The sequence below is a fragment of the Crocodylus porosus genome, unplaced genomic scaffold, assembly GCF_001723895.1.
Source record: "Crocodylus porosus isolate Cpor-Errol unplaced genomic scaffold, CroPor_comp1, whole genome shotgun sequence".
Taxonomy (NCBI): Eukaryota; Metazoa; Chordata; order Crocodylia; family Crocodylidae; genus Crocodylus; species Crocodylus porosus.
The window spans coordinates 92650314-92671034 of NW_017728906.1; the positions used below are offsets into that span (position 1 = coordinate 92650314).

Genomic DNA, 20721 nt, shown 5'->3' on the forward strand with positions numbered 1-20721 from the left:
TCATTGGCGAACTTGGCCAGTCCGCTTCTGACTCCAATGTCCACATCATTAATGAAGATGTTGAACAATATGGGTCCAAGGACAGAGCCTTGGGGAACCCCACTGGTTACAGCACACCATGATGAGTGACTTCCGTCAACCACCACCCTCTGGGTTCGACCACGGAGCCAATTCCCCAGCCACAGTTGGCCAGTTCTTCCAAGAGGTGATCATGGGATACCAGATCAAAGGCTTATTTGAAGTCAAGATATATGACATCAATCTCTTCTCCCTTGTTCAGGTAATAGGTCACCTGGTCGTAGAAGGAAATGAGATTGGTCAGGCAAGACCTACCCACAATAAACCCGTGCTGGCTATCCCTTAGGATGTTGCCGTCAGCCTCTTTAATTAACTTTTCTAAGATCTTCCCCAGGATAGAAGTCAGGCTGATGGGCCTGTAGTTTGCCAGATCCACTTTCCTCCCTTTCTTGAAGATCAGCACCACATTGGCCTTCTTCCAGTCTTTGGGCACTACACCAGAGCACCAGGAGTTTTCAAAGATTTGTGCCAGGGGCTGGGCTATGACGCTCGCCAGCTCCTTGAGTTACCCTGGGGTGCAGATTGTCAGGGCCAGCTGACTTGAAGGTATCCAGCTTCTCAAGGTGTATCCAGCATTAATGAAGGGCAGGGGATCTCCCTCACCTGGACCACCCTGTCCCGTAGCAGGCATGGGTGTCCCATGGGACTGATGAAAAATTGATGCAAAGTACCCTTTTAATAGGTTGGCTTTTTCCTAGGTGTCAGTTGTCAGCTGTTCCATCTGGTTCAGCAGGGTTCCAGTGTTGCCCTTGCTTTTCCTCCAGCTCCCCATTTATCTGAAAAAGGACTTTTTGTTGTCCTTATTGCTCAGAGCCAATTGGAGTTCAGTTGCAGACTTGGCTTTCCTGGTTTGCTCCCTGCAGGACCGGACAAGTGCAGAATAATCCTTGGAGGTGAATCCCATCCTCTGTAGGCCTTTCTTTTTAGCCTTAGGAGGTCTGCTAGGTCCCTGGAGAGCCAAGGGGGCTGCTGTGTCCTCTTGCTGCCTTTCCTCCAAGATGCAACAGACTTAGCTTGTGCATTGAGGATCACTCTCTTGAGGAGCAACCACTCTTCTTGAACTCCCCCCTCCCTGGGGTCGTGGTCCCTTAGGGCCTCACTGACAAGCCTCCTGAGCTTGTCAAAGTCGGCTTTCCTGAAATCAAGGACTTCTGTGTTGCTGACTGACTTGCCAGCTTTATGGTGGATGGTGAAGGTGATCAGCTCATGGTCGCTGTCACCCAGCTTCCCTTCAATCACTAGGTCTCCAGTTAGGTCATCCCCTGTAGCCAGTACCAGGTCGAGCAGCGCTTTACCTCTTGTTGGCCCATAGACTTCTTGAGTCAGATAGAGGTCATCCATGCACGAGAGGAAGCTTTGTGACTGCTCGGATTTTGCTGAGTGATCCTCCCACAAGATGTCCAGGTAATTGAAGTCACCCATGACAACCATGGTCCTGCAGCCCTCAGCCAGTTTCCGGGCAAACTCCTGGTCAAGCTCAGGACTTTGGGTGGGAGGTCTACAGTAGACTCCAACTGTTGTGTCCCCTGTCCCCATGGATTTTAACTTGGAGGGTCTTCAGTCATCCACCGTGGTTGCCAACATCAGCTTGCAGGGACACGTAGCTTTCCTTAACATAGAGAACTACACCCCTGCCCTTTTTATCTACTCAGTTCCTCCTGTACAAGGTAGAGCCATCTATACCCATGGTCCAGACATGGGTGGAGTCCCACCAGGTCTCCATTATCCCTGTGACATCATAATTATTTGCATTAAGCAGGAGGATGAGCTCCTCCTGCTTATTCCCCAAGCTCCTGGCATTTGTGTATAGGCAGGCAAGAGCCCCCAAAGGGAACTTTGGGGGCTCTTGCCTGCCCACAGATTGTACCAGGCAAGTGTCCCTTTGGGGGCTCTTGCCTTGCCCACAGATTGTACCAGAGTTGGGGCAGGGGTGGGCTCCCTTAAATGCCTTGGCCTGCTGGCTTTGCAAGGGTAGCTCAGCAAGCCAGCAGTGGCGGTAGTCCCCCCCATTCCCCAGCAGCCTTAATTTAAAGCCCGGTGGAGCAGGTCAGCCAGCCTGGCTGAGAAGAGCCTCCTCCCCAGTGGAGAGAGGTGAAGGCCATCTCTTCCTAGCAGCTCACTGCCTCTCTTGCCAAAGAGATGGCCTCCACCTCTCTCCCCTGGGGAGGAGGCTCTTCTCAGCCAGACTGATGCTCTCATTAATACTGATGCTCTGATACCCTTCCCTTAGCACTGTCTGATACTGTGAGCACATACCATAAAGAATCTAGTTCTTGTTTTGAATCCTGCTGTGCTCTTGGCATCAATGCCACCCAGCAGCAATGAGTTCCATTAATTGATGGCATGTTGCATAAGTCTTTCCAATGTAAATGCCTTACTGTTCAATTTAGCTGAATGTCTTTTTGTTCATATATAATAAAAAAGGTAAAGAAAAGCATTTCCTTTACTTGTTCTATACCAGGGGCTCCCAAACTGTGATTAGCATATCCCTGGGGGTACACAAGACATCTCTGAAGGGTATGTAGGAGAAATTGTGTAATGGTAGGTTTAATTTTCATTGTAATAATAACTGGCATTTAAGGAGTTAAAATATAAAATGTATGTTGGTAGGGGTATGTGGGCAGCTGGTAAATCTGGAAGGGGGTATTTAATAAGAAAAAGTTTGGGAATCTTTGTTCTATACCATTTATTATTTTGTAGGCATCATCTACCCATGCCAACTGATCCTTTAAAACCTGAAGACTGAAGTTAAATAAAACATGTGCAAGCACTAGGATGAGCAAATAAACTGAAATAGTTGTCATTGGTCTGGTCATCAGCAGACATGCTGCAGTAGTTCAATTTAGCATCTCCTAGGCCAGGATAGAAAAGTATTTGCTCAGGCTCTGACTTCATCTTTAATTGGTTCCATAAAGCTGCACCCCAGAAGCTCACTTGCCCAACATGACCCTGCTGTTCTGGGGAAATCTGACTCTTTCTCTCTAGTCCCCAAATTCACTTTATTTCTTCAGGGAAATGAGGGCTTGACATAATTTATTGTTTTTGCAGAAACAAAACATACTGGTCTGGATCCCTGCCAGATTCTCTGTAAACCTTGTTCTTGTAAACTCGTGTGACCTTTTGAGTTCCCATATCTGGCACTGGCCCATCCAAGGCTCAAAGAGGGCTGCGTCATTCATGCTCGCAATAAATAAAGTGGGGGGAGAGCACTTTGAAGTAAATCTACAGGATTAAGGACTCAGTCTAGGAAATGTGACATTAAAATGCCAGGTAGCACTTCACAGCTGGCACATGGTGAACTCAACAAGCAGCACCTACAGCCCCTGGAGACTGCCCAGAATTTCCCAGGCTCTACAGAACATGATGCTGCTTTTAAGGATATTGTCATGTACAGACATGGAGCAAGGCACCGGGCAGGGATCTGTGTGCGTTTCAGTTTGGCAGTAAATCTCATGAGTTTATTTTGTCTGCTCTTGGGTTAGGCAATAGTGCTGTTTACCCACTATGCATTCACATGTCAGACTGTTGCTTCACCACACTGAGCTCACAGCCCTTTTCTGAGGACTGGTGTAGTCATGCAAGCCCAGATCCAAAAAAGCACTCAGGCTCCTAAAGAGGGACTCACAAGGAATTTAGCTGCCAGTGTCCAAGAGCACAATCCGCCATAGGCCTGGCTACTCTCTTCCACAGGATTCAAATTACACTTTGACTTGGGGGCGAGGGGAGGGGCAGTTCTGCAAAAAAAAACATGGGTTGCCCATCTACCCTAACAAAATCTGCCCTAATAAAATCAGAGATCTCCCAGGTTATGATTTTCATATCTTACAGTGAGGTTTTCATTTCTTATGGGGGGGGGCTCAGCCTCCCTGAGCTCCCCCGTAATTCAAAACCTGCTTTTAGTGTGTGCCCACCTCTCTTCCATGGGGCTGCTATGGACAGAGGTGTAACAACGCAGCTAGGTGCCAGAGGTGACTGCAACACACAGGGGAAGTGGTGACTTTTGTCTGCTACTGTGCTGCTGATTTGATTGTGTGGCTGTGCCAGCAGCCATTTCTTTTCTGCTCCCCGTCCTGCAAATTGACTTCCAGGGCAGCTGCCCCAGTCACCCTACCCTAGTTATGCCACTGGCCAAGGGCACTTCTAAAGGATTCCCCAGCCAAGGGTTGGGAGCAAGAATAGGAATCTAGGAAACTATTTCCCAGGTAAGTGCCCAAGTCCACAAGCTCCGGCATGTACCCTTTTGCTTGTTCTCCCTTTCAGTCCTCAGTTTTGAACCTGAGCCACAGTGTGGCCAAGAATGCAACAAGGAGAGTGGAGAATCTCTCCCTTCCCAGCCCAGCCTGTAGCCTGGGGGCTAGGGCACTCTTTCTGATGCAGCTGCAGGGTTTGAATCCCCTGGGCTCTAAAAGGCTTAGAGGCCAGGGATCTCTCACTTCCTAAGTGCTCTACTGACTAGACCAGGTGAACAGTGGCAGCACCTCCTTGGCTATCCTTCAGAAGAAGAGACTGACCTAGTCTTGGGCACCTCAGAGCAAGAGGAAGTTTGAGGTTGTAAATCCCTGTCTCCAACAGGTCTATAACACAAGGTAAGTATGTTTGGGAGAGAGGCAGGATTTCAGGCCCACCCCTCTCTTTACTTGCTTTCTTAGATGGCTCCTCACTCCCATTTGTAGTCCCTACACTCTACCCCTGCTTTGTATTGGGAACCTGGTCTCCCAAACTAATTCATTCCCCAAATTAATTTGACTCACGAGGCAGGGCAAATTAAAAGTTAACCCTGTGGACACTATGTCTAGGGCCCTTCGTGGATTTGGTCCACTGTTACCTGACTACCCTGTTCAGGTACTTTCATTGCCATATTTTTTTCAGCCTGTGGTTTGGTAACAGTAAATTAAAATTAAGATCTTTAAGAAACAGTATTTAAAAAGCATTCTCTTTGTACCTTCTCTAGCCTTATGGCTATTGAATTTAACCTCTTGAGCACGTAAAGATGATACCTATAAGACCGTCCTTGCTTTGCCTAACATGTTAGCACCTTGAAACTATCCTGTAATTTTGCTTCCCCTAGTTCAGTGAAGAAGGGATCAGTTAAATCAATTTGGAAAATACTAGTGCAAGGTCAACACAAATCCTGACAAGGCTGTCTACCATGTATTTAGTCTGATTGCCTGACAAAACCCGTCAATGCTTTTTAAATAAAAACACACAAAAGTAATAAGAGCAGAGAGGAAAATCCTGACTCCACCTCCACCAAGCATGGAGTCCCCGCTCCTAGCTGAGCCAGCATAGTTATCAGCTAAGTCTCCTTCTAAGGGCAAGCACTCAGACTAATTACCCATGGCATGAGATCACAGGGGTCCCATTACCCCATCCAATTTGCAGTTGGGGTGCAGAAAGGACCCACTCTTTCATCTCTACCCAACATGGCTGATGCTGGCCCTGGAAGGAATTGGCAGAGTCTATGACACTTAGCAGTTCAGAGCCCAACACATACTACTATGTGACTGAATGCATGGGGACAGCTCCATATATATTGTCTGCCATGGTGACTGTATGGTCCCCTGTCCTCTCAAAAGAGTGCTGCAGGCAGAACAGGGACAGCTGTAGGCACTGGTAATTCAACAGGCTTTACAACTGCCCTATGACATGTGAAGGGAGGGCTCCTTCAGTCTTCCACAGGGTGGCTGCCAGTGTACGGCCTGATATCCAGCTATGGGCTGAGTCCCAGAATATGGGTTTCAGTGTAAATATCTGTCCTTTTGGAAACAGAACAGATGTACAAATACATTGTATTGCTGATGTGTACTGCTTTGGAGGTACTTACTTTTCACAGTTGTAAAGGTCACAGCAGTAGCATGTGTTACTTTTCACTTTAAGCTGGCATTTGCTGTTTAATGTGTAACACATTACCTGGAGAAGAGAGAGGGGACAGTTCTTTAAGCAGAGGCCTACAGGTATAGTACCTGGAGACCACTAGTTTCCAAGGTATCCCACTGATCACAAAAACATCTGCACATTTTGTTTCCTCCTAAGCAGCTGAATGGTTGCATTGAAGAATGCTGCCCCATTTAGCCTGGAATGTTTCATTCAATACATCCCTCGCTCAATCCATGAATTGTTCACCACATCCAGTGCACGGAGCCCCTGAATGCAAGGAAACATGGCTGGATTCATGACAGATGGTCTCAGGACTCCAGGTCCCTGATTCTGGGACACCTGCTCTAGAAGAGCCACTGTTCCCTGCTCCCCAGGGGGAGGCAAGAGGGAACAGATACAGGAAGAAGGGACCTGCCCAGCACTGCCACTGTCCACCACAATCTGGCCATAGAGGGAAGCCCAAGACTGCTCCTGCCACGTTTCAGCCATGAGGTGGCCAGGGATAGCAACAGGCTAGGTGCCTCTTTGCAGTGCCTGCTTCTCAGGTGGTCAGGCTGGGAGCATGTACAGGAAAGGAGGGCCTGCCCATTGCCACCGCTGTCCCCAGTGAGCTGAGCACCCCACACAGCTGCTCCCCACAGACTCCACTGGAGTGGGGCAGGAGCAGCTCTGGGGGTTACCCCAAGCCCAGGTCAGCAGTGGTGGCAGATGGGTCCCCACTTCTTGTCTCAACACTGAGATCTAGGATAGACAACAACCTGACAGCCTGAGACAATCTGACATGAATCCTGTCCGGCCCCCTGCTAGCCTGGGAGCTCCAATGGTACCTTGCCTCCACCCCGCCCCCAGTCAAAGGGAGTGGCACACTGTACACTCTTTACTAAATTACATCCACTTAAACAGTCCTCAATCTCTGATGAAAGGAAAACAGCAAAGAAGTCATGGTGGGACTATGGCAACATGATGTCTGACAGGTTATCTACATACCACTTTGGGTAGGCGAAGATTAAAATGTCAGTAAATGATGGCATCATCCTTTCTGTACAAACCACACCTTGCCAGAGTTTCAACTCACCGTCCAAGCATGACACACACAAACACACACAACGCCCTGGGTTGTATTAACAGGAGTGTGAGTTGCAAATCAAGGGAAGTTATTCTTCTGCTGCATTCAGCATTGGTGAGGCCTCACCTGGAGTAGTGTGCCCAGTTTTGGGCCCCACACTTCAAGAAAGATGTGGTCAGTTTGGGATGATTCCAGCACAAGGCAACAAAAATGGTGAGAGGTCTGGGAAGCAATACTTACAAGGAAAGGCTATCAGAACTGGAGTTATTTAGCCCGAAGAAAAGAAGACTGAGGTGGGATTTGATAACAGTCTTCCAGTACCTGAAGGTTGATTATAGAGAGGATGGAGATGGGCTTTTCTCTGTGGCTGTAGGAGGCAAGAGTAAGAGCAATGGCCTCAAGCTGCAGCAGGGGAAATTTAGGTTGGAGATTAGGAGGAACTTTATGTTCTACAAGAGTAGTCAGACATTGGAAAAGGCTCCTCAGAGAAGGTGTGGAATCTCCCTGCTTGGAAACTTTCAAAAACAGGTTAGACAGATACCTGGCTAGGATGATTTAGTTTAGGGATGGTCCTGCCTCGAGCAGGTGGCTGGAATAAATGACCTTGTGAGTTCCCTCCAACCCTATTTTCCTTTGATTGATTCTATGATGACAGAACATTTTGTATTTACAGTGGAAAAACAATACCGGAAATATTTTCCCCTAAAACGTTACTGAGCTCCTTTGGTGTCTTGAAGCTGCATGAGGAAATCTGTTCACCATTTTAAGTTGTACATTTGAAGCATGGTATGGGGGGGTCTGACCACTGAGGAATAAATTGTCTGGTGAATAATAATAAGCTTCTCTAACTAGAATGCTGTCTCTTATTCCTTCGTTCTTCAGCCTTTATTACACCACAATCAAGAGTTTCAAACAAACAAACAAAAAAACAGGGAAAAATTTCAAGTAATTAAGCAGACAAGTACCCTTTACAGGAGGCTGTCTGGAGTATTGAAATAAAAAAGGTTCATTTGTGTGAATATGGACTCTAGAGAGAAGACAGATGTTGGAACAATAAATGCAGGCACACGAGTCACACTCCACTCAGACAAGAAATCAAGTTAATGACCCTTAAATGCAGTAAGCGTACATAATTCCTACTTGACATAAGAAGCTAACTATAATATTTTATGCCTGAGATTCTTACTGAAATTTTTCAGCTTTGTTAATAGTTTTGAAATAGTGCAAATGCTGTCAGTGTTAAAACAGTTCATATCCTTGAAAATATATTATTTAAATCTTTTTAAAATATATAAAGAAAATATTCTGTAACCATTCAGAGGGTTCAGTTTGCACAATGGAAAGAACTGAGTATTGACCGCATATGATAATAATATATTTAGGAATAAACTGTCTTTTAAAATGTCTGATAAGTGCTCTGTGACATATTTTCATTTATCAATATATAATTTTTTTAAATAATCTCATACTGAAATTGTGAACTGCAAGCTTCTGCTTTTTGGGGGAAGGTCTGAATCACTGTATACTCTTTGGTGTGAAACCTGGGACTTCTATAATGTGTGTGCTCTTGAGAGAAAGAAAAGTGTTGAGGTCATCTGTACACACAAAAACCCATATACAAAGAAAGCTATACATACTTTTAAAACGTGGCTTAACAGGAAAACTGTGAGAATAGGCAGGGTTTTTCTTTGAGTAGTGGAAATAGTGGGGGGGGGGCTCAGAAAATCCTTGAACATTTAGGGCCTAGAAAGAGAACAGCTTTCCTACCTTTAATGAACAAGGCTTAGGGTGGGTAGTCAGAGAACATGATAACTATGGAGAATCTAAAAAGATCAAAGACAAAAAGGGTCAGGGAAGACGGGTGGAAGAAAATGAAAAGTCCACAAGAAAAGCAAGTAATGAATAAAGAATCAAGAAGGGACTGAAACTGCAGGAGGCAAGCTCTGGAAGGTCAGGGATCATCAGTGAGTGTTTTCTCCCCATCTGTATTCTAGGACAGCAGCCAAAAGTGCAAACCAAGACTATGGCCCCATCAGAATCTTTACTGTTATGGGGAGCTCCCCTGAAGTTAGGCATAGACGTGGATGCAATGTGATGTACTTGCCTCACGGGACCTATGAGGACATCTCTGAAAGTGGAAACGCCAGGGTGGCAAAGTACAGCAGCCAAAACAGAAGGGAAACAGTCTGATCATAAGAATCCAGAAACAGGGCTCAACACGCAGAATACTCATGTATGGCATGAATCTATCACTAATGTCCACATTAACTAGCACCTTAATTCTACTGAAACCAAAGGGCTGTCAGTGGCTGAAAATTGTTCAGAAAAAGAAGCAATAAGGAAAAGGAAAGCATGCCTGTGGGGTAGGCCAAGGGTGTGAAACTCATCTGGTGCCTTGGGCCAGATGAGCAGCTCAGAGCCAGTCCATGGGCCATATCTGGAGCAAAGAACTGTCACCTGGCCCATGAGACTAGAAATTTGGGAGGGCACAAGTGGTATCAGCATCAGTGGACAACCACTGCTTGTCCCACCACAGGCCAGATGACATGCTGCTGTGCTCTGGATCCAGCCCATGGAACTGCCCACATGTCAGAAATTAGGTGAAACAAGCTGCCATAGCTCCCAGAGCCACAGTGATTAACACTAACACTGCTTGCCCAACCACCAAATTTCTAGCCCTGTGAGGCAGAAAACAGCTCCATGGGCCAGATCTTTTGCCCTGGTCTAGGTAGATATCTCAAATAAAAGACAGCTGATATATGCAAACTACCTGACAAGCCATAATCACATGGCATAGGCACCAGATTCCAGTAAGAGTTGAGACACACGTTTAACTTGAGGTATGTCTCTACGTTACACTGAAGGTTTGTTCTACAAGCCCTGTCAAAACTCCGTAAGGACAACAATCTGGACCCAACTGCCTTTTAAGACAACTGTGTTTGAGTAATGCTGGGATACTGTCCCTAGCTCTGTGTGCCAGGATTGGTGCCCTGGTGCAGTTTCTACCAGGCCCCATGTGCTGGGATCCCACTGGGACTTGCATCCCAATTTCCTCTGCCTCCACTGGGATTGGTACCCTTGAGTCTTGCACTGAGCCTGCCTAGCTCCACACGCCAGAATCAGTCCCTGCACAGCCAATATGGTGCACAGGACCACAACCTATGGGAATCCCAAAGTGCCTGTGTGGAGCCCCACAAGCTGAATGGGGCCAGATCTGGCCTGCAGGCTGGGGGGTTAAACACCCCTGCCCTAAGACAGACTCAAGTTTGAAAGAGACCTCAAGACTCATGTAGTCTAACCCTTGTGTCCTAGTCCCTCCATCATGTCCATTCAAATAGGTGTCAAACCTCTTTTCTTGGGTGAGGTTATACCCCTGTGAAGTCCCAAAAACAAAACGCATGCTCTGATCCAATAAGAGAGGGTACACTGTGAAGTGAAAGTTCTGATGAAGGTCAATTTGAGATATAGGTTGCACTAAAAAAACAACTTCCTGGTGTGATATTTTTGTTTGCCATTATTTTTGTACTTGAAGTCATTTGGAGTTGAGCAAATGTGCAGCTACATAGCTAAAATGAACCTTACAATTACCAAGAGTCTGATTCTTCCACCCTTCCTAACCTGAACTAATATCATACTCCATGAGGAGGTCCATTAGTTCCAACAATGGCAGCAGTCTAACTGGGCTCCAGATTAAATTATATTTCCACAGACATCAGAAAGACACCATTTCAGTGTATCTGAAAACTGAAAAATCAGTGCAGAATGTATTTGTTACTGGGGACATCTTGCTGGGCACTTACTGCATCAAATTTAATATTCCATTTTTAACCTAACCAATATGTTCACACTGGTCTGAGATTTATGTACCTGAAAGACCAGCCACCTCCCTGTGACATAGCCCCAGTGTTGAGATCAACAGGAACTCTTGATTTCAAATGGGCCTGATTTATAAACTCCTAGTGCATGCTGCAAAGTACCTTTACTTACCCTGGCTGCAGGGGGTTGGAAAGACACTAGAGGGAGAATAGTAAGATCTAAAACATGTTTTAGCATCTTTGTTACTATGCATGCTAATTACTGGGTGAAGGGGCTAATGGAGTTGTCCATCTTTATAACTATCTTTTTTTAAGGTGCAAGAAGAACCAAGAGAGGGCCAGGCACTCTTTTTATGAGATGAGTGAATAAATGCTCAGGAGGAGCTGGGGGGTAGGATCAGGATGTTTGTGGGTACTCTGCATGCCAAATCCTATTGTTTCATGTCAGAGGCCAGACTGTTAGGCTTCTTAAGTTTGTGGTTTTCCATCTCCCCAGCACCAACTTGAGAGATGTTCTCACCTCACAATACCTACAAAAAAAAATCAAATGGCATCCACTTCTGGCAAAGAAAAGTAATACGTTGAGAAAACTCGGCAAGCCATATACCTGTTGCATACTATTAATGGCATTTTGAACAAAACTAGTGCCCTGGAAAATTTTATAGAACAAGCAATTGGCCTTCTTGGTAAGAAGTATTGCAACTGATTACCAGTTGGCTGAGTTCAGAAAACAAAAGCCAAACTTGAAAGCCATGGATCATTAGCTCTGAATTAGGTCCAGATCAGTGCAGTTGGAAAAACATGTCAGTGGATGACCAGACAAGAAAGTTATTCTTTAGGCCTTAAACCAACATGCTACAGAAACATAGTTTTTATTTTGCCAAAAAAGGTCTAGGTCAGAGCTTCTCAACTTCATACATTCTTAAAATCTTTAGATACAGTCAAATACCTCCAATCTCTTAAAGCAGGGGTATCAAACATACAGCACACAGGCCTGCACACCCTCTCTGTTCAGCCTGCCAAGGATGGCCCTGGCCATCAGTGGCCTAAATTTAGGGCCATTTGGCCTTGGCTCATTGCCACTGCTCCTCGACTCACCCAGCCCACAGATCCACTACCAGAGATCTTATCACTTCTGTCACTAGACCCGATGCTGCAGCTGGATCCCCACAAGGATCCCTGTGGTTCAGATCCAGGCCAGGGCACTAGTCTGATGTCCCTGCCTTAAACCATTAAGTGATGTGCTTGAGCTTACTTGCAGAGAAGCTTAATCAACTTCACTTTAGCAATCAGAAAGCTCCATTTACTTGGTAGGTACTGACTGAGTTAATCACATCTTAAATTGTGATCCAACCACATGTTCAATCAGTTAAAGGTGTGATAAAATGAGAAATAAACCACAAAGTTATTCCACAAAAGTGTGTAATCACTTTGTGGCTGATTCCTATCAGGCTATTAACTGAATGTGTGGCCAGATGCTCCATCGTGGTTGTGAGCCCTGTCAGCTTATGGGACTCCCAGCCACAAAAGCACATGGGGTGCCCCCACAGCCATGAGCCCCATCAGCTGCAGGCTCCCAGCCACAGAAGCTTGTTACTTGCCAGTGCAGGGGGAGCCCAGGACTATGATCTGAAACACTGAAACAAATCACTATCCTCCGAAATGGCCGAATCTCAAACCAAATCGAAACACAGCCATTTTGTACAGCCCTAGAACTAACCATTGGTGCACTCAGCACGTGGACCCAAGTGACAGGAGCAGCCTGAAAGCTTTCAGAATATTCTGACACTGCTCCTAGTTGATGAAGCACTTCATGGTATTGGTCACCATCAGATGGTCATGGGACATTTACGCTGAGCACATCACCAGCCACCGTCAGTATGAAGAGAACCAACCAAATCACCTGCCAAAAACAGAAGTGGAGCTACAGACTGAAAGAGACACCTTCCCTTATACTATGGACTCATATAGGATGCAAATGCTACTAGTATTATTTCAATATGGGTACATGTAGGCTGCATGCTAAAGATAATAACCAGGGATCCTGGTTTTCTCTGATAAAAAAAAATCCACAATTTTTGGATCAAAAAAGTAACCTAAAATCCACATTTTTCCATGATTAAAATGAAACACCACTAAAATCTATGTTATATATATATAAAAATAACAGATTTTTTTTTTTAATCAGAGAAAACCAGGATCTAGTAGTCCTTTGTGCTGATCAAAAATAGACTGGATGCTTAAAATGTCTGAGACTGCTTTACCATCCTGCAAGCATGTACCAATGTGGTTACCATGTGAGGGGGTTTGCTCTTCATAATTCTCCCACATTGTACAAATATTTTCATCTTAGCAGTTTCTTACATGGTTCCTTTCCGTTCTACTTTGGTTGATTTCTTTTTCACTGCCACCAAGTTAGTATCCTAGATTGCAAAACAAGCCCTACAGAATTAATAGTAACAGTAAATAAAATTTTAAAAAGAGAGAGAGAAACTAAGTCAAGATTGTTTCAGCAAGCACTGAATTTGTATATGGACACACTTCCTGCCATTTTAACACCGTAATAAAAAAAGCAGAATACAAAATATCCATGTTCTTTGCTCATGCCACATAAACCTAGAGAAGATTTGAAGTTTTCTGCCCAACATAAATTAACTTATTTGCTAGAGAATTCTAGTTAACAAAAGCCTCTTTAGAGAAAGACACAAATGTAACAAATATATTCCAGCAGACCACTACTACATAATAAAGATGGAATGAGAATTGCTCCTTTTCCAAAGTAAATACGCTTAATATTATCACCAACTCAAAAACACACAGTGAGTAATGAATTTGATTCAGTGGTGTTTGCTATTCAGAGAAAAGCACATTTGGGTTTCTAATGAGCCCGCAGCCCACACCTGCCCAGAAAGCTACACAAGAAATACGAGAAGTTTGTTTACCTCAGTCTGGTAGGCATCATATAAGAATCCTATTCCACTTGAATAAAACTGACACCTTCTGTTATACAACGGCCTAGGTTCCTGTAACAAAGAAAGGTACAGATAAAAGCATTTGTCTATACTAAACAGGCTGGCACAATGTTTCTCCCACCTCCACTGCTGTCAGGTTCTCACAGTTTCCTGGAAGTGAAACCAAAGCAGCCTGTTGGACAACCAGTTAGGCACACTGCAAGGCTGTTTTCTTTTCAACCCCATTACAAAGGCTTCCTCTCACTATCCACTCTATTTCCAGGAGGAGCAAAAATAATTTTTTTTCAACTGATCTGATGATATTCTCTGATAAAAAAATCTCCAATTTTCAGATTTATAAAAGTAACCCCAAATCCAGAGTTTTCCATGATCAAAATGAAACACCACTATCTATCTATCTATTAGTAATGTTTCATTCTGATCATGAAAAAATGTGGATTTGGGGTTTTTTAATCTAAAAATTGGAGATTTTTTATCAGAAACAACCAGGATCCCTGTTAATGACCTCCTTTGTGAGACCAGCATCTCAGTTGTTTAATACTTTTTCCCCTTCATATTTGCCTTGTTCCATACAAGATTAGGATAAATAACCTAAGACTATTCATTTTAGGTTAGTCAGTCTAACCTATCAGGATAAGGGTCTTACCCAAATCAAACATAAAAAGCAACATTTAATTGGCTATTTATTTGGTATACTATCTTACTTGGAAAGGGTTTAAACATGTCTACAGCTATAGAGAAGACACGGAAAATAATGTAAGCTATATCACTTAATTTTTACTAAAACAGGGCCTTGGAGCTCTTTGCATTCAAAAGTCCAAAAACAGTGAAGAAATTAAGACATTAATGGAGGAAGAAATCTAGAGTCAAGCATGCAATTTGCTGTAAGTCGATTTTGCTTCTATTTCTGTTCACAAATACCTGCAAAGAATATAATTATCTTAAATGTGTTTGCTACCCAAAATATATTTCCAGACAAGATTTGCTTGTGCCGGCTGACAGACCCTAAGGGTAGGGACAGACACTACACATAAACTGATTTAAATGATCAGAAACTGGTTTAAACCTGTAACAGAACAGATATTCAGCGCACATAAACTGGTCTGAAAATGGCTGAAACTGGTTTGAGACAAACCTGGTTGAATGTAGTATCAGACTTGACTGATTTGGCTCAAACTGGTTTATGAAATGTCTGTCGCAGACACCTTCCTGGTTTAAATTAAATCAGAATCCCCCAGAATCCCAGATGCTTTGCAACTCTGGGTGGGGCTCTGCTCTCTGCTCCAGCCCAACAGGGCTTGCCCCTCCCCTCTGCTGCCTGGCTGCAGCTCCAGCAGACTGCAGGTACAGGGTGTCTGCCTGGCTTCTTCCTGCTCATCTCCTCCCTACTCCCTGCTTCAGCAGGGATTCCCCCCCTCCAATCTGCCTTACACAGACACCTCTCAGCATTAGCTAGCATACCACATGCTGGCTACAGTCGCATCTGTGCTGTGGGAGACAGGACAAGGACAGACGGGGCAGTGTCTGCTTAGGGCTCTTCAGAGCTAATCGACAGGTAGCTGGTAATGCCCCTCCTTGGAAAAAAGTTGTTTAAGAAGAGCCTGAACTAATGAGAGATACTTTTGTTTTACTGATAGGGTGATAAATGCTCCCCCTGTAGCTCCATGCTGTGTAAGTAAACACTGTGCAAATCCCTGCTGGCTCCCTCGCTGACCAGAGGGGGGGACCCCTCCATAATCAGAGCATCCTTCTGGGGCCTGGCCACACCCACCTCAGCTCAGCACTATAGAAGGGAAGGGGCCCCGCCTCCTCTCCCCCAGCTTGTAGCCTGATCCACTGCAGGCATGTGCCTGCATTTTTCAGTCCAGAGAGGAGTTGTGTGTGGTTACAAAGTGGTTCAGCCTGGGCAGTTTAGACTAACTTGCAAAGATTGACTCAATTCAGGCTCAGACTTTTTGAATGTCTGTCCCTAGACTCAGAGTCAGTATGACAAATGCAAGAAAGGAAGTTAGGATCACCATTATCCACTAATATCTTCCTTCCTGCAAAAGTATAGGGGCTATAAAACCATCGCTAGGAAATCCAAGCTTGTCTTGCTTGGACTTCATTGTGCCAGCCTTGGTTTCAGTTAACTATAGAGCTGCTTCGGGGACAGGCTGAAGGCTGAAGACAGGCTTCTGCTAGTTAGGATCTGTTCTCATTATATTATATTTATCTGGTAATGAACTGTGAACTGTATAAATAAAGCTATAAAACCAAACAAGGCAACCAGAGAAAATGCCAAGCCTGGCAGGAACATAGGTAGATTAATAGTACTCATTCATCATGTTGCTGTTTTTCTGGCTGTGACCTTCTGATTTCTCTGGCAAGCCAAAGTAAAAGCCTGAAGACAATTGCTGGGTGAAGCCTAAGAGCATCCAATAACATCTATTTATACCACCCAAGAAGAAAACCTTTTCCCAAAAACTCTGATTCTTTGGGAGGAAATACCAGAGCGATGCAAACAACGTGCCATTTCTAGCACTTGCAGGAGTAGAAGAATGGGTTTTTTTTTAAATCCAGGAAAACATTAGGTTTAGCCAGAACTTCTTCTACTCCCTGAAAGAAGAGGAGCAGGGCGGGGGGAGAAAGGAGGAAAGAGAGAGAATACAGAGTGTAACAAAATATGCACAACAACAGAATGTTTTATCCTCCTAACAGAGAGATTTAAAAATTGTTAATCATTACGTCTGCCACAACAGCATGCTCCATATCAGATAATGGAGGATCTGGAGCTAATCTTTCTTAGTGCAGAGATCCAGCACAGTAGGAATGGCTCCAGCAGGCATACAGTGCTTATGCTGTCAAACAACGCTGGCTTTGTGCATTTTTAGAGAAAGCAAGAAAATTCCCCTTCTGCCATTACCACTTAGGAGGAGGCCTTCAACTCTAATCTCTTAGTTTACATTCTATTCTTGCCCATCTCATCTTCATATTTAAAAAGCAAACAGGCAAACTTCAAATTGTGAACCAAATTAATGCCAATTTCCTCACTATCACTTTGGCCACCAAGGGACATGAGAGGTTGCTCTTTGGCCATCAGATACAGCTGAAGTGCTGGGTTGTTCCTGTGAGCAGTACTAGTCTCACAGAACAGGATCGATTGATTAAGCTGTTCAAATCCACCCTTGTTTTATGGGAATGTTATGTAGAAGAAAAATCAAGACTTTGACCTGCCACTGGCCACCATGAACACAGTTCATTCAGTTGTGGATACAGTAACTACCTACATTTTTACATGCACTTAAGCTTGACAATTAAGTCTTCTGAATATAAGAGGCAGATAACATCACTGTTAAGGGTTCTCCATACATCTATGTGTTCAGTGTATCTGGCTAATCTAAAATAGTTTTAAGGAGAAAAAGGTTGGACTTAAACAGTTCAATGTGCCATCAGAAAAACAAACATTAGATTGTACTTAATTTATTCAGACATGCAAATGAATCAATAATCCACGTGTGCAGTAATCCAGGTTTGACTGTATACATATATTAAGAGTGCTGACAATTAATTCTGAATATTAGTTTTTTAACTGGTCACAGAGATCATGCAATCTGTCTGAAAATTAAGACAAACTAATTCAAATGAACAAGACATACATAATATAACTCCACAGGCATTAAAAAGTATTTAAAAATTATCCTACAGCATGTCATACTTTATTAACGGTCTTATGATTTTATTGCTCCATCTAATGACAAAGGCAAATGAACCATGTGTCAAAGCTGTGAAAGTATTCCTGCTGGACACCTCATAAAGCACTATATAGTTCTTCTTCTATGGCTATCTGTAGACTGAAATAACAAACAATCTTTGCTTCTACAGAACAAAGTAGCACTTGCAGAGATACATTTATCCTCATGAGCTACTAGTATGCATTATTTTCACCTATTAACATAAGCTTTAACATTTACATGAAGAACTGTCTTCTGTTACGTTCCCAACTATTACTGAACATAAATTAAAGAGGTGAAATTAAAGTTTTTAAGTCAGATTGATGGCATTCTTATTGTGTCTGCACATTATATGCACAAGTACATATACATACAGTAAAAATGTCAGTGGTGTATAAGAGACCTTAAAGTACACACAGAAAGCTAAAGAGATTACAAGGGCTGCAAAGTGCTGCACTAATGCAGGTAATAAAGAGAAGCAGCAGCAGCAGCACATACATTTAGTGGAAGCTACAAAACACCTCTTTATTAGTTCTCAAGAGCAATGAAATACTGTTTTATTTTCTAACTAGTCGCAGGTGCTCAAACATGTTTCTATACAACATTCAAATTCATTTTACCAGGTAATCAGGGCTTGACTGGTGCCCTCTTCAGCAGAGCTGTAGCTAGTGGTGCTTTGCTATAGCCTGTTTCAAACCGTTTGTCTTAAGAGGTGTTACCCAAACCACTTTGCTTTTTGAAAAGCATAAAAAAGGGAAAGAATAGCAGTGCATGCTAGCCTCGTGACACAGCCCCACAGCAACAAGATGGAGTGATGCAGTTTCCCCTAGGACCTGATTACACAATGTACTGAGCTAGTTTACACATAAGTTTCAAAAAAATGTTGACTGAGGGGCAATCAGAGTGAAACCCTGGTTCAGGAAAGTCAATGGGATTTTCATTACTGTAGTGAGCAGGACCCAGTCCAGGACCTTATGAGAACACACTGTTGAATAATGTCTTTGAGCTTCTGGGATCTGACTGGCATGGACCTGACAGGGACTTGTTACAGGTTATATATAAGGGTTTTTGGCAAAGATTTTAATGATTGCCTAATAGATTTAGGCATCTTTTTTCCATTAATCTCACCAAAATTTTGAAGTCTGAGCCTTTTTCTACAGTCGTCTAAACCAAAAAGAACTAAATGGGTAGGTTTATTGCATCTTGGTTTTTATTTCTGGCACACAGGCAAGCATTGGTGATGCGTAGGGGGTGCACACAGGTGCATGTGCACCCCATAGAAAAAGCACTGACAACGCTGCCACTGGCACCTGTGGGTGGTTGCCACTGCCCCCTCCATGAGCAGTGTCTGCAGGTGGCCCCTGATTGCCAGCATCTGCTGGTGATGGCTTACCACCGGTTGGCATTCACCATGCCCCCGCCTCTGAAAACGCTGCAGCCACCTGCAGGAGATGTCCATTTACTGCCACCACACCACTGCTGCCTGCGGGTGGTCACCATGCCAACCCAGCCTCCGGGGGCACACGGCATTAATGTAGGTAAGGACAGGGGGCTCATGAACAGATGGCTGGGAAGACAAGACTTAAACCCAGAAAGAAGAGATTCTGGCCCAACTGCAGCTAGTTTTTGTCTTGCTTAGTTTGCGTTTTTTAATCATATAGAGGCAAGCTCAGATTACCTTTTTTTGGCTGCACAACACTGCAGTATTTTCATAAGGGACAATATTCTTTGAGCCATCTTTCCAGCAGATGTGACATCATTGGGTTTTTTAGGTCTGTTTTTCAGCTGAGGTACAGAGGGAGCATCTAGCCACGTTTAGTGCTTCCAAAAGGAAGTATGGGTGGTTACTGCACTATGTATGCAGGTTAGATTGCATTGCTATGTAGGTTAGATTGCATTGCTACATCATCGTAGCGGTGTGCTATACTAGGTGAGCGTGCTGCTACGGCGATGTAGCTGCCAATCACATGCAGACCCACGTGATCGCTACGTTGCCGTGGTGCGCCATATGGTGACATAGCGCATTGCTATGTCATGGTAGTGCAACTTGTAGATGCACCCAGAAAGCAAAATTTTCTATCCCAAATTTTGTTTCCTTGGAAAACACATGCATTGTGGATAAAATTTGGAAAATTATAGTTCCTTTATGATGGAGTCCATATTAGAATTTCTGAAGGCCATGATGGAACATAAACTTTATTAAGTAATGTTTACACAGCACTTTACTATATATATAAATTGAAAAGTTTACAAGAAATTATTTTTCCAGCTAAAGAATTTTTTCCCCTCCAAGACTCCAACCATGGACTAATAGCTGTGGAAGGTTTTTTTAAATCTATATCAGGGCTATCAAAGATATGGGCCTGCTGTGGCCCACAAAGCCAATCCTTTTGGCCCAGCAGACTACCAGAAAACTTTGGAGGCATGACTAGGGAGTCACATGATCTGCTGCAGAATTTGGGACCCCAGGGCCTTGATGCACATGGCAAATCAACAGCAGGAAGGTAATCAAGAGATGTGCTGACGCAGCCCCACTTGCCATGTAGACACTTGGCTCACCACTTCCTGGACCCACCACAGCCACCACTAGACCCACTACATTGCAGCTACTGGCTTCACAAATCCAGCCCAAGAGGAGCCCCATAGTCTAAATCTGGCCCAGGGCTTTGGGTGAGTTTAACACCCCTGATGATCTGCTAAGGGCCCTTCCGACCCTTCCTACTAGGAAACTATGATGTACAGTATAGGCAACTTCTGGCATATTATGAAAGTTGCCAAGATTTTTCAAGATTAACCAATCCAAATCATCAAGACTTATCCAGAGACAGTTTTCTGAGTACCAACAGTCAGATCTTTCTAAATATCCTTATACACTCCAAGAGCAGGCTGTCTGTTGACTTCTCAACAACACAAATGCAAATACGAACAAGTATATAAACATCTTGTCTTTACTGCAGCACAGCAATGGCAAAACCATCAACTCCAAAGCTTGCTCTCTGCATAACTGAGTACAAGGGACAACATGTCTTTGTTCAGATAGCCTAAATTATATTAACAACATGCAAGTGGATGTTGTGGATAATCTGCCGTTCCTGAATCTTTTAATCAAGAACCATTCTTCTAGGAAGGTGACAACCTCAGTCAGTCAGACAAGGAGATGTATGGCTGCTAATCAATGGTTTCTGTAGAAAAGACTTGAA

The 20721-nt window shown here is 44.0% G+C and overlaps 1 protein-coding gene across 1 annotated transcript in view; it reads right to left on the reverse strand.

Moving 5' to 3' along the window:
• TMEM255B (transmembrane protein 255B) overlaps positions 1-20721 on the reverse strand; it is a 131399-nt gene that overhangs the window by 22021 nt on the left and 88657 nt on the right. Inside the window, exons 4-5 of the mRNA XM_019528484.1 lie at positions 13779-13859; positions 5903-5988 (exon numbers count right to left, since the gene is read on the reverse strand). Coding sequence (XP_019384029.1) covers positions 5903-5988; positions 13779-13859 — 167 coding nt within the window. The remainder of the gene's footprint in view (positions 1-5902; positions 5989-13778; positions 13860-20721) is intronic.